Below are 13,503 nucleotides of genomic sequence, written 5' to 3' on the forward strand. Positions count from 1 at the left end.
TCTTTTCCCATATATTGATCAAGATTAACACATTAAAGTTTGTATTTGTTATAAATGTAGATAGAAAGAGTGGTAAGTTTAGAAAAATTGGAAATAGTCCTTAGGTTACAAAATCACCAAAACAAATATATTAGCAGTATAATTAGACAATCATTTTGAATAGAAGGTTTGTTACTTCAGAAAAATAAATATAGACTTGAGGGGAAATCTTTTAAATATTGGTTTAAATTAATCACATTTAATCTAGAATTCCATAAGTGTTTTCTCAGCTGAAGTAAATATCCAATGTAGGAAAGTAAAAACATGAAGAATTAAATGAAAATAAAATAAAATAAGTCAATGTTTTCCATTTTCTTGATATGCAATTTTTATTAGACAACATTTTGGATTGTCAAAGATGGTAAATGTAGCCAAGGATGAAACTAATTTTTTTTTACTTTATCATATTCTAAATTATTTTGTCTTTTTATCCAATAGTGGTTAAACAATAAACAGACTCAAATTTATGTTCTCAAAATACAAACTCAAATTATAAAACTGACCCCTTAGATCAGGATATCAGTGGTATTTATCCTTCACAGACTGGCTTTCTTCTTATTAAAACTGGGTAAATTTGTCCAGATGCTATCTGACCCAAGATGTATTTTATCATTGCCTTCATGATCAGAAAAATCTGATTTTCATTAATTTCTAGGTTTCGTATACAAAGTCTCCTCCTTTATTAAAGTATATAGTTTCTCTATGTTATTAGCATTTCTATTTAAACCTACCAGTTCTAGCTGAGGAATGGTCTCTTCAAAGATACGTAGACAGAGTGAGATTCTGAATAGATATTTATCTTTTTGCCTCTGTGGATATACATGACAATCACTTGCAGGTCAGGAAAAAAAAGACACAAAACACATACATAAGGTGTATACTAGTGATTAACGCCCAGAGGGAATTATTAGAGTAAAGGTGCTAGTTAGTTGTCTCTATAGAGTTCAGAGCAAGGACTTAGTCTCTCATTATTTAAGTTGATTATGAATTCACCAAGTATGTGAGTTGTGTGGAGTCTCCCTAATAAGTGTTTTCCAGGAAAAAGCATTAACTTAAGTGTTTTGGTTGGTAGATGGTAAGCAAATTAGAGCTACCATAGATGATGGACTTGAGAAAACTATAATTCTATTCATTTGACTTTACCAGTCTGAATATTTATAATTTGATAATTGAATGCATTTATTCAATTAGAATTAAAATAAATAGATCCACACAGAGCAAGGCATATAAGGAAATTCATAGACTATAGACTAGATCTTAGCACAGAGAAAACTTTCCTTTTACTCCGTAAGGGAATAAGAGAGAGAAAGAAGCACACACACTCTTAAGCTAGAACAGCAGAGGAGGTTTTCACCAGTGAAGTGAAGTGAAGACGCTCAGTTGTGTCCAACTCTGCGACACCATGGGCTGTACCCTACTAGTGTCCTCCATCCATGGGTACTGGAGTGGGTTGCCATTTCCTTCTCCAGAAGATCTTCCAGATCCAGGAACCAAACCCAGGTCTCCCGCATTGTAGGCAGATGCCCTACTGTCTGAGCCACCAGGGAAACCCTGGCCTTCACCAGGGTAATCAATAAATGATTTATGGTACTCAAGAAGTGATTAGTTAGTGGAGTTTAGCAGTGAAGGCAATGGCACTCCACTCCAGTACTCTTGCCTGGAAAATTCCATGGATGGAGGAGCCTGGTGGGCTGCAGTCCATGGGGTTGCACAGAGTCGGACACGACTGAGCGACTTCACTTTCACTTTTCACTTTCATGCATTGGAGAAGGAAATGGCAACCCACTCCAGTGTTCTTGCCTGGAGAATCCCAAAGACGAGGGAGCCTGGTAGGCTGCCGTCTATGGGGTCGCACAGAGTCGGACACGACTGAAGTGACTTAGCAGTAGCAGCAGATTTGGAATTTCATGTAGTCTTTTACAATTATGTTGAACTTCATGATAGATCAACAGTATTAAAAGAATATTATGGAGGTTACTACAGTAAAACTTTTATGGTAAAACATAATTAAGCAGGTAAATTTCTAAGGGCTATCTGAGTAGCAGTATATGACTGCAGAGGATTTCACCCATTTGAGGAATTTTTCTGTTTTTATTCTTATATGTAACTCTGCCATGTCTCCTCAATTACAATCCTCTTGAAAAGGTTACAAGAAAGTGAGGGTTGTAAATATGTGATAAATGTGATTCTTTTCCAAAGCCCATAGTAGATATTGCTAATAAATTTCTTATTCTTTCTAACTGAACCTCAGAATTTTTTTTCAATGTAGTTCTCCAGGCAACTGCTAGCAATTAGAATTACTATTAAAAAAATATTTCAACTAAGGTGATATATACCTCAACATAGCATGACCTTTGAGGGGATGTTTGCAAGAGAGCAGAGCATTCTTAAAAATAGAAATTAGAAGGATAATATGAGCACAGTATTGATATCCAGATGAGATTACCCATACCAGTGGTTAAGGATGGTACACATATAATTTTTCAGAATAAACTGAAATATTAGGTGCACAATGTCTAAGGTCAAACTAAAACTGGGCAGTGTCTTGCTTCTTATCCTGTTCGTGATGCCAATTGTCTAGCTATTCATACTGTGTGCTCTGTTCCTTGAACCCATGATAGACAAGGTGCAAGTGGGGAAGCTGGAAGAAAACCACAGCACAACCTCTTTCTTAGCTGGCAAGCGGCCATAACTGTATTCTCTCCTGGCTGATGCAGCAGTGGTATAAGCGAACACGCTACCTTCTCTCCTGTTGTGGCTTACCCAACAGACACAGCCGTGATGTAGCAGTAATGCCACTGCTCTCTAGGTGGAGTTCAGATATCTGTATCACACGAAGTAGCCCACAAGCAAGCAGGACCTGGTGAAGTGGATGTGCAGTGCTCCAAGTGATCAGAGCTGTTACATAATCATTATTTGCAAAATGTGGGGCAAGAGCACGAGGCTGTAGGGTGAGAAAGCCTGACCTTGCCATTTTGGCTAATTTGCTCTTTCCCTACAGGCAGATACAATCTAACACAGGGGAACAAACAAATAAGATGAAAATAAGGACAGAAAATATGCCTTATTCCAGGTTCCTTGTTTTGCAATATGTTAATAAAATACATGAAAAGAGGTGGTGCCAAAGATGTTTGCATAATTTAGGTTTCCAGTAAGTCTTTAGAAGGACTCTTTGCAATGTCTCCATAAACTCACTGAATCATTAATTAATTCAGATTTGTAACCTGAAATAGCTGACTATTTTCTCTGCGTTCATTTCTATTACAATTTATTCTCCACTTAAGAAGACAAACCTTCATGACACTTTAGAAGTATGTTGAATCTATTCTCAAACCTCCCATTCTCAAAACTCTTTAATTGCTTTATATTGCTAAAAACTAGGATTCACAAGGCCTCAATACTCTGGTCTCTACCTTTCTATATAATCTCTGCATAGGTCTTTCTTCCTTTTATTCATCAACCTCCTTCATAAATGTCTGTCTTTGGTAACTAAAATGAATTTCTCACTTTACAATATCCATATAAACTGGCTCTTCTGCCTGGAATGCTCTTTTTCCCACCCAAATATCTATTCTTTAGCTTTCTTAATGTGTTTTTGTGAAGACTTCTCCTTAACATGATCTTCTAACATCACCACGCCTAATATGGATGACTCCTCATTATCTGCAAGGCAGAGAGCAGTGTTGTGTGATAACCATGTATGTGTATTATGTTTTTTAAACATTCATAAGGGTTCCCTTGAATTCTAAGACAAGGAGGTAAAGGAGGTAATGAATGCAAGCTTATTTATTACATTTGTGATAAGAATATTTTCCAATAAAATAGAAAGATACCTTAATATTCCTCACATTTTGTAAGGTGGAAATTTAATATTATTTAACATTTGATTTCAATTATTTGAAGAAATATTTAAATGGTCTTCCCTGGTGTCTCAGCCATAAGAATCTACCTGCCAGTCTAGGAAACATGGGTTTGATTTAACCCCGGATAAAGAAGATCTCCTGGAGGAGGATTTGGTAACCCACTCTATGGACAGTGGAGCCTCTTGGGCTACCATTCATGGGGTTGCAAAGAGTCGGACAACACTGAGCAACTAAATAATAACAATAATAACCGCCAAATTGCAGAGAACAAAAAACAATCGTATACAACAGACAATATTTAGGGGTTGAGCCAGGAACCAATATGCTGGTTGCTCAGTCTCTTAATGGCTGCCTTCATTTCCTGATTCCTCAGAGTGTAAATAAGTGGATTAAGGAGAGGAGTGATGATAGAGTAAAACACAGAAAGAAATTTTTCTACAGAGTAACTGTTAAATGGGAAAGCATAGATGAAGGTGGCAGGGCCAAAGGAGAGAGTGACTACAGTGATGTGAGCAGAGAGTGTGGACAGAGCCTTAGAGGATGCACTGGAGGAGTGCTGCCAGATGGTGACCAGCATGACAACGTAGGATATGAGCAAGAGAATGAAGCAGATCAGGGACAAGAGCCCACTGTTCACGACCACCAGGAGCTCTAGGATGTAAGTTTCAGTGCAGGCAAGCTTGATGACCAGGGGGAGGTCGCAAAAAAAGCTGTCCAATACATTGGGACCACAGAAGGGCAAACCCACCGTAAAAACCATCTGGCTTGTAGTATGGATAAGCCCAATCACCCATGAGAGCAGTAGAAACCCAGTGAGCACCCTGGGACTCATGATGGTCTTGTAGTGCAAGGGTTTGCATATGGCGACATACCTGTCGATGGCCATAGCTATCAGAAGAGCCATCTCTCCACCCCCAAAGAAGTGCATAAAGAACATCTGGGTCATGCAGCCCCACCAGGAGATGGTCTTGTGTTTTCTAAGGAAGTCTGAAATCACTTTTGGAGTTGCAGCAGAAGAAAGACATAAATCAAAAAATGATAAATTTGCCAGAAAGAAATACATGGGGGAGTGAAGATGGTTATCAACTATCACAGAGATGACAATGAGGAGGTTTCCTACTATGATGGCAACATAGACAAGAAAGAGGATTGCAAAAAAGGATACTTGAGTTTCTTGAGAAGAAGTAAGTCCCACGAAAATGAACTCAGAAACGCTTGATCTGTTATTCAGGAGATCCATTCATTCTTCTGCAGAAGCTTTCTGAAAAGGAAAGCAAACAGTATGTGATAGGGACTAGCAGGTCAGGGAATCTAGTCTTAATCATCCTATTTCTTATTCAGGAAAGTAACCCTTTTTATAACATGACTGCTTTGTAGATATGTTACAATTGGAGATATCTTACAGAACCACAAGACCATAAAAGTGTGGTGGTTATGAAACCAACTAGATTACATTTTTCTCTTGGTTAGTGCAAGTCAAGATCAGCTAGACATTGAGCAAACTTGTCTTCTTTAGTGTTCAGCTCCAGATCACACTCTGTATAACCACTTAATTTATTAGAGTTTTCAAAAGCATTAGGGGAATAGATTTTTTCTTTTGTGGGTTTCATATAATATATTTACTGACATATTTTCTTACATCCTACATTGGCACTTCCATGGTGGCGCAGTGGTAAAGACTCTGCCTGCCAATTCAGGAGATGCAGGTTTGATCCATGGGTTGGAAAGATCCCCTGAAGCAGGAAAGGGAAAGCCACTCCAGCATTCTTGCCTAGAAAATTCCACCGACAGAGGAGTCTGACAGGCTATAGTCTATGGGATCACACAGAGTCAGACACGACAGAGTGAAAGAGCTTGCATATACTATGTAGTAAAATGTGTACCATATTAAAGAAATACTGCTGAAACTGCATGGAAAGTGAAGCCTCTCAGTCGTGTCTGACTCTGCGACCCCGTGGACTGTGGTCCACCAGGCTCCTCTGTCCATGGGATTCTCCAGGCAAGAATACTGGAGTGGGTTGCCATTTCCTTCTCCAGGGGATCTTTCTGACCCAGGGATCAATCCCAGGTCTCCTGCATTGCAGGCAGATGCTTTAACCTCTGAGCCACCTGGGAAGCCTGAAGAGGAATAATGATGAGTATGACTGTGACTATATTATGATAGAAAGTTGAATTATGAGACAGCTATATAATAGTTAACAAAAGTATTGAGATTTTAGATTTGAATGACTTAGATTGACTCTCAAAATATCAGATGTTCATCTCACTTATTTGCCTAACTCTTCAGTCTATGTGGTCAGATAAGTAAGTGTATCTTATTTGTGCATTCTCAGCCAATTGTTACAAAATTGAATCAAATGACCATTTTAGCTGATATTTCCTTTCAATTAATATATTTTCACATATAATGAGTCTATAGAAATACCAAAATAACCATCAGTAAGACTATAAACTAGTGAAGATTCCATGGTACTCTTGTTCAACTTGTCTGTCTTAAAGAGTTGTAAGGAGTAAGGGGAATACTTTTTCATTGTGATTCTAAACTCAAAAAAGTTAATGATGTATTGTTTGAGCAGAGTAGTATTTTCAGGTTAATTTCTTATCCTCTTTGGACCCATGTTCCTCACAGTAATCTACATTAAGTTTCATTTAAATGACATTTAACCTTGTCAAGGATAGATAGGCTCATAATATTGTGTTACTGACTGAAGTGAACTCAGCTAAACTAAATTAAAAATTTCGAATACACACTTACACGGAAGGGGAAGAGGTCAGTGCTCAGTCCACATAAAGTTACTTATTTCAATGCCTCCCCCTGCTTATCTGAGTTTAGATGCATTTTTCAAATCTTATTCCAGGCTTGTTGATTATCTTCAGTGCTTTTCTGGCCTTCTTCAGAGTCTAGAACCAAACCTAAGGCCAAAATGAGAACACAAAATAGGGCATATTTGATAATCCATGTACCCTTAGCCTTTCCATCACACTGTTTAAATGTTAGAAGTACAGTATATGTAGTTAACCATAATGAACATTTAATTATATACATTTATGTATGTAAGTTTACTTACATTAAGACACACGTTTGATCATAAATGGCCCATACTCTAACCATTATGCTTGACTTCATCACTCTGACTAGCATAAAACTTCTTGTTTTCACATAATAATGGAATGGAAAATAAAAATCTATATTCTTCTTTGTGCTTTGTACTCTTACCACAAGACAATGATTTTATCTTATCCAAGCTACAGTCTTGGATGGCTTTGTTTTTCTAAAGTTTGCAAATAAATAAATAGATTTATAGGTACAATGAGCTGGGCAAAGACAAGATCTCAGACAAGGTGATTTCTCTCAGATTTTTTTTAACCAATTAATATTTGTTTAAATATATGGCTATTTTCAGACTGTTAGAAGATAGTTGTATATTCCTCTCTAAAATTTCTGACAAGCGTAATGATAGCATCAGTATTTTGGAAGCGGTGACTTTCTATGATTTTTTTCAAGCCATGAGTCAGGCGTTTTATCCTTGCAGTTTTCTTAACTCTCATTTAATAATTGCATCCCTAGAAACAAATATGCAATTTTCTCTACACTATGCAATAATTCAAAGTCTGATAAGTATAACCAGTCTGATAAGTATAACCAAACAATTTAAGCTTGCCCAGATCCTTTTTCTGTACACATAAATTATTTAGCCTGGATTACTGTATTATTATCTTAATTCCCTGTAAACATCATAGAGTGACTTTTGTATCTTTTTTCCATTTTTATAAAAATTGAATTTTTTCCAGTTTAAGGTCTCCTTTCCCTCCCTTCTTTCATTTATTATTTTGACATTTGAATTCACCAGTATGGACGGACACACTTACATTGTAAATGAAATTTGTGATAGGTGTGGTATATAGGCAGGAAAACATGTCAGGATTATGTAACCTACCTGTTGGACTTCAGAGGTAAAGTCAATATGAAATCCTGAATGCTTATCTTCATCATCCAAAGATTTTCCTCTCTGAACTTCAAAAGACAACAGTATATAAAAGTATCCCTTGATGGGTGACATAAAGGAGAAACCTCATTTGGTTGTTTCAGAGTCCTCAGAGACTGGCCATAAGAAGTAATTGGGATTATTCAAAGACACTTTTGCCACTGCAGAACATGAGAAATATTTTTTCACCTCTCAAATTGACAATACTTTAAAGATATCAATAAATGATCAAGAGAGTATTGAAAGATATCACTAGCTGTGAATTGTGTTTTTTTAGATGATGTTTTGTCTTGGCTGTAGTTTCTTTTCTACAGCAAACATTTATGATTGTTCTTTTCAGGCAAAATATGAATATTCAGTCTAGATAATTTTGATTCTAAATCTTATTAAAAGTGAACTTTTCCCATGTTTTAAGTTTAATCTCTTGGAATTTATTGATAAAGGATGTGAGATAATTATTTATATCATTGTAATTAGATAAGTTAATTCCACTGAATTTTATATTTCTTTTTCCATTTAAAGATATGTGTAGACAAGTCTGCTTCAAGCTTACCTATTTTTCTCCTTTTTTAAAAATAAACTTTATTTTTTAGAACAGGTTTAGGTTCACAGCAATATTGAGAAAATGGTATTTTCCATACACATGGTATTTTCCTTCACACATGCATAACCTCCCCTATTATCAACATCTTGCACTATGGTGCATTTGTTACAAATGATGAACCTACGCTGACATATAGCTGTCACTCAAAATCCATACTTCACACTATAGTTAACTCTTGATTGCACATTGGATGGATTGGGACAAATCTATAATGATATATAGACATTATTATAGAATCATATGGGTTAGTTTCATTGCCATAAAATCCCCTCTGTTCCATCTAGTCTTTCTTTTTCCCCCCATTCACTGACAGCTAGAGACCTTTTCCCTGTCTCCGTCGTTTTTCCTTTTTCAGAATATCACATGATTAGACTTACACAATATGTAAACTTTTTAGATTGGCTTTTCATTTATCAATATGCATTTTTCTCCAAGCTTTTTCATGGCTTCATAGCTCATTTAACACTGAATAAAATTCCATTGTCTAGATGTATCATAGTTTATTTAACCATAAGCCTATTGAAGAACATCTTGGTTGGTTTCAAGTTTGGGTGCTTATAAAGAAAACTGCTCTGAACATCTGTGTGAATTCTTTTCTGGATAGTTTTCAGTGCATTTGGGTAAATACAAAGGAACATAACTGCTGAAGCATACTGTAAAAATATACTTAGTTTTGTAAGAAACCACCAATTGTCTTCTGAGGTGGCTGTACCATTATCATTCCCACCAGCAGTGAATGAGAATTCTTGTGTTTCCACATCCTTGCCAGCACTTGGTGTCATCGGTATTCTGGAATTTGACCATTCTCATAACTGTGTAGTGTTTTATTACTGTTTAATTTGCATGATCCTAATGATACATGATGTATGACTTCTTTGGTGAGGTGTTAGTTAAGGTCTTTGCCCATTTTCAGAATAGGATTGTTTATTTTCTTATTTTGAGTTTTAAGAGTTCTTTTTATATTTTGGATAGTGGTCCCTTTCGGATACGTATTTCACAAATCTGTTCTTCATCTGTGACTAGCGGTTTCATTCTCTTGACATTGTCATTCAGAGAGTAGCATTTTTTTTTTATTTTAATCAATCGAGCTTACCAATTCTGTCAGAGACTGTGCCTTTAGTGATATATCTGAGAAGTCATTGCTTAACCCAAAGTCATCTAGATTTTCTCCTATGTTATCGTCTATGAATTTTATAATTTTATATTTTATGTTGAATTCTGTGATCTATTTTGAGTTAATTATTGTGACAAGTGTAAAGTTTATGTTTAAATTTTTTTTTGTATGTGAGTGTCCATTTGTTGAAAGTCTATCTTGTATTACATCTGCTCACTTGTAAAATAAGTTGACTATATTTATGCGGGTCTATCATGTTCCACTGATCTACCTATTCTCTCTCATATTGTTACCACAAGTTTTCATTTTACTCATTGTATTTTACAGTGCATTTTAATATCAGGAAAGACATGTTGATGCTTTAGTCATTCAGAATTTTCTTAGATATTCCGTATTTTTTAATGAAATAGAATTATTTTCTGAAGTTAAAACAAGTCCCAGTGGGATCAATCAATGCAATATTAGAAACTCATGATAAACATAGGAGAAATGAACAGCTTTACAAAATTGAGCATTTTTATCCCTAAAGAATTTATGTACTTTTAAATCTGTCATCTTTTATAGCTTACAACAAAGTTTTATCATCTTGATTATATGAATAATGCAAAATTTTTATTAAATGAAATGTTACATATTTTGTAACATTTGTTTCTATAAAGTAATCTTTTTCCTTAACAAAAATATAGTCATATGAAATGTTATTATGTCTATATAACAAGCAAATGTCAGCACACTGAAATTTAATTTTTAATTTTATTTTTATAAGGAAATTCATAGACCACAGAGCAGTTGTATCATAGGCAAAAATCTTCTTTACCATATGAAGGCTTTTTGAGACAGCAAGAGATGGGGGAGGCATGAAAGCTGTGAAGGAAAGAAGGTACGGAGAAATAGCAGAAAGTGCAAAAAGAGAGACAAAGAGGCAGAGAGAAAGGAGAAGGAGGAGAAGGCTCTTTTCACCATATTGACAGCTCTTTATAGATGAATGGCAATTAATTAATGATTAATTAGTGGAGTTGAGTGGTCATCACTCTAAAATTTTCAGATTTTGCTATGTCCTTTGTGTAAATCTTTCAGAGGTTAAAAACTTTTAATGTTTAAAATATTTTAAAAATTCAGTCATAAATATCTGAATTTAGTTAAAAGAATATTAGTATTCAAGCTGTCTGGTATAGCAAGATACAATGAGCAGTTTATGATTTTGATCTTCAATATTTCAGATAATATAGTGTTGAGAAAACTATTTGGGTTGCCAAAGAAAGTTTTGAAATATTATTTTCTAACTACATGATACATTCTACTAAAGATGATTAGCTTATTGAAGCTATACAGTGAAAAATTATTTTCCAAATTGTCATTAAAATCATAACTCCTCTGTGAAGCTTCTATATGGTTGACATATATTGGTAGATTAATACCTGGTAAATTACTACATACAACATGAAAACTAAAAGTCACACTAAACATCATATAATGTGCTTTCATTAAAATTTCATATTTTTATAGATTGATTCACTGAAATATTTTTATAAGAATAATTTTATTCATGGATTTTTATACATAAGAAAATTTATATTATTTAAATACTTACTTATAATATTTTTATATATACCTAAGACTCACTACCCCAAAAAGCTCTGGAGGAGGAAATGGTAATCCTCTCCAGTATTCTTGCCTGGAAAATCCCATGGACAGTGGAGCCTGTTGAGCTACAGTCTATGGGGTAGCAAAAAGTTGGACATGACTGAAGCAGCTTACACACAGACACACACACACACACACACAAATAGCAGAGAACATAAAACGATTGTTTGTAACAGACAATATTTAGTGGGCGAGCCCAGCACCAATATGCTGGTTGCTCAGTCTTTTAATGGCTGCCTTCATTTCCTGATTCCTCAGAGTATAAATAAGTGGATTAAGGAGAGGAGTGATGATAGAGTAAAACATAGAAAGAAATTTATCTACAGAGTAACTGTTAAATGGGAAAGCATAGATGAAGATGGCAGGGCCAAAGAAGAGAGTGACTACAGTGATGTGAGCAGAGAGTGTGGACAGAGCCTTAGAGGATGCACTGGAGGAGTGCTGCCAGATGGTGACCAGCATGACAACGTAGGATATGAGCAAGAGAATGAAGCAGATCAGGGACAAGAGCCCACTGTTCACGACCACCAGGAGCTCTAGGATGTAAGTTTCAGTGCAGGCAAGCTTGATGACCAGGGGGAGGTCGCAAAAAAAGCTGTCCAATACATTAGGACCACAGAAGGGCAAACCCACCGTAAAAACCATCTGGCTTGTAGTATGGATAAGCCCAATCACCCATGAGAGCAGCAGAAACCCAATGAGCACCCTGTGACTCATGATGGTTTTGTAGTGCAAGGGTTTGCATATGGCGACATACCTGTCGATGGCCATAGCTATCAGAAGAGCCATCTCTCCACCCCCAAAGAAGTGCATAAAGAACATCTGGGTCATGCAGCCCCACCAGGAGATGGTCTTGTGTTTTCTAAGGAAGTCTGAAATCACTTTTGGAGTTGCAGCAGAAGAAAGACATAAATCAAAAAATGATAAATTTGCCAGAAAGAAATACATGGGGGAGTGAAGATGGTTATCAACTATCACAGAGATGACAATGAGGAGGTTTCCTACTATGATGGCGACATAGACAAGAAAGAGGATTGCAAAAAAGAATACTTGAGTTTCTTGAGAAGCAGAAAGTCCCACCAAAATGAACTCAGAAACGCTTGATCTGTTATTCAGGATATCCATTCATCCTTCTGCAGAAGCTTTCTGAAAAGGGAAGACAAACAGGGTATGATAGGGACTAACAGGTCAGGGAACTTCATATTTACTCAAGCATTTTGCCTTTTATTCAGGGAAATAACAGTTTGGCAGTAGGACTGCTTTGTAGGTATTTTGCAGTTGGCGATACTTCACAGGACCATGAGACCATAAAAATGTGATGACTATGGACCAAATTAAATCAAATTATCTCATGGTTAGTGCAAATCAAGTTCAGTTAGACACAGAAAATGTGTCTCCTTTCATGTTCAGTCCAGATCACACTGTGTAGAAACACTTAAACTATTAGAGTGACAAAGGAGAGTTTTCAAAATCTGGAGGTAGATTTTTACCTTTTGTGAATCTCAAGAAGTATATTATGATATCCTCAGTATGCAGTAATAAGTTTACCTTACTAAAAAAGATATTATGAAGACCAATTCAAGCCTAAAGCAACATGAAGGAAATAAATAACAAAAATTATAGCAAAAATTAAATGGGGAATTCAGAGAAAGCTAACAAAGGAAACCAGTGAAACCAAGACCTGGTTGTTTAAAAAAAAATGAATTAAAGCAATGATACTCTAAATAGGCTAAGAAAAAAGAGAAGATGCAATTTAGCAAAATCAGAAATGAAAGAGAATTCATCACTACTGGTCTACTCATCCTATAAACATTATGAGGATAGTAAATAACTCTAGAAAATAAATAAAAAATTATTGCCAAAAATCACATTATGTACATTATGCTTCCTGAAGTATATTGATTAAAGGCATGTGTTGTTGATAGAAAGTTAAGTATTGAGACAGCTCCATGGTTTACTTAGATCAAACCCTATTCATTTACACCTGAAACACCAGATTAACTCTCAAAAGTGCAGATACTCATTCACCTATTTTCCTAAATCTTCCCTTTATGTGGCTATGTAAATAAGTTTATTCCATCTGTGCATTCTTACCCTGCATGCTGCATGCTGTCACTTCAGCTGTGTTCAACTCTGTGCGACCCTGTGGACGGTAGCCTGCCAAGCAAGAATACTGGAGTGGGTTGCTTTGCCTTCCTCCAGAGGATCTTTCTGATCCAGGGATATCAATTGCATCTCCTGCATTAGCAGGCA

At 35.9% G+C, this 13,503-nt stretch overlaps 2 protein-coding genes across 2 annotated transcripts; both read right to left on the reverse strand.

Moving 5' to 3' along the window:
- LOC102183332 (olfactory receptor 4K13-like) lies at positions 4,201 to 5,142 on the reverse strand. The gene has a single exon (XM_005685578.3). It carries the CDS (start codon positions 5,140 to 5,142, stop codon positions 4,201 to 4,203), a length of 942 nt encoding a protein of 313 aa, XP_005685635.3.
- Positions 8,993 to 12,375, reverse strand: LOC102183072 (olfactory receptor 4K13-like). Its single transcript, XM_005685577.3, has 2 exons — positions 11,458 to 12,375; positions 8,993 to 9,037 (listed from the first exon to the last, which is right to left on the reverse strand). The coding sequence occupies exons 1-2, from the start codon at positions 12,373 to 12,375 to the stop codon at positions 8,993 to 8,995; spliced, it is 963 nt and encodes a 320-aa protein (XP_005685634.3).

The sequence above is a fragment of the Capra hircus genome, chromosome 10, assembly GCF_001704415.2.
Source record: "Capra hircus breed San Clemente chromosome 10, ASM170441v1, whole genome shotgun sequence".
Lineage (NCBI taxonomy): Eukaryota > Metazoa > Chordata > Mammalia > Artiodactyla > Bovidae > Capra > Capra hircus.

What these genes read in the sequence shown, in the direction of transcription:
- LOC102183332 (XM_005685578.3), bottom strand. Translation starts at nt 5,142, where the DNA reads ATGGATCTCCTGAATAACAGATCAAGCGTTTCTGAGTTCATTTTCGTG.
- LOC102183072 (XM_005685577.3), bottom strand. Translation starts at nt 12,375, where the DNA reads ATGGATATCCTGAATAACAGATCAAGCGTTTCTGAGTTCATTTTGGTG. An exon ending in AAAGACTGAGCAACCAGCAT is followed by an intron (nt 9,038 to 11,457) that starts ATTGGTGCTGGG and finishes AAGCACCCAAAC; the next exon opens with TTGAAACCAACCAAGATGTT.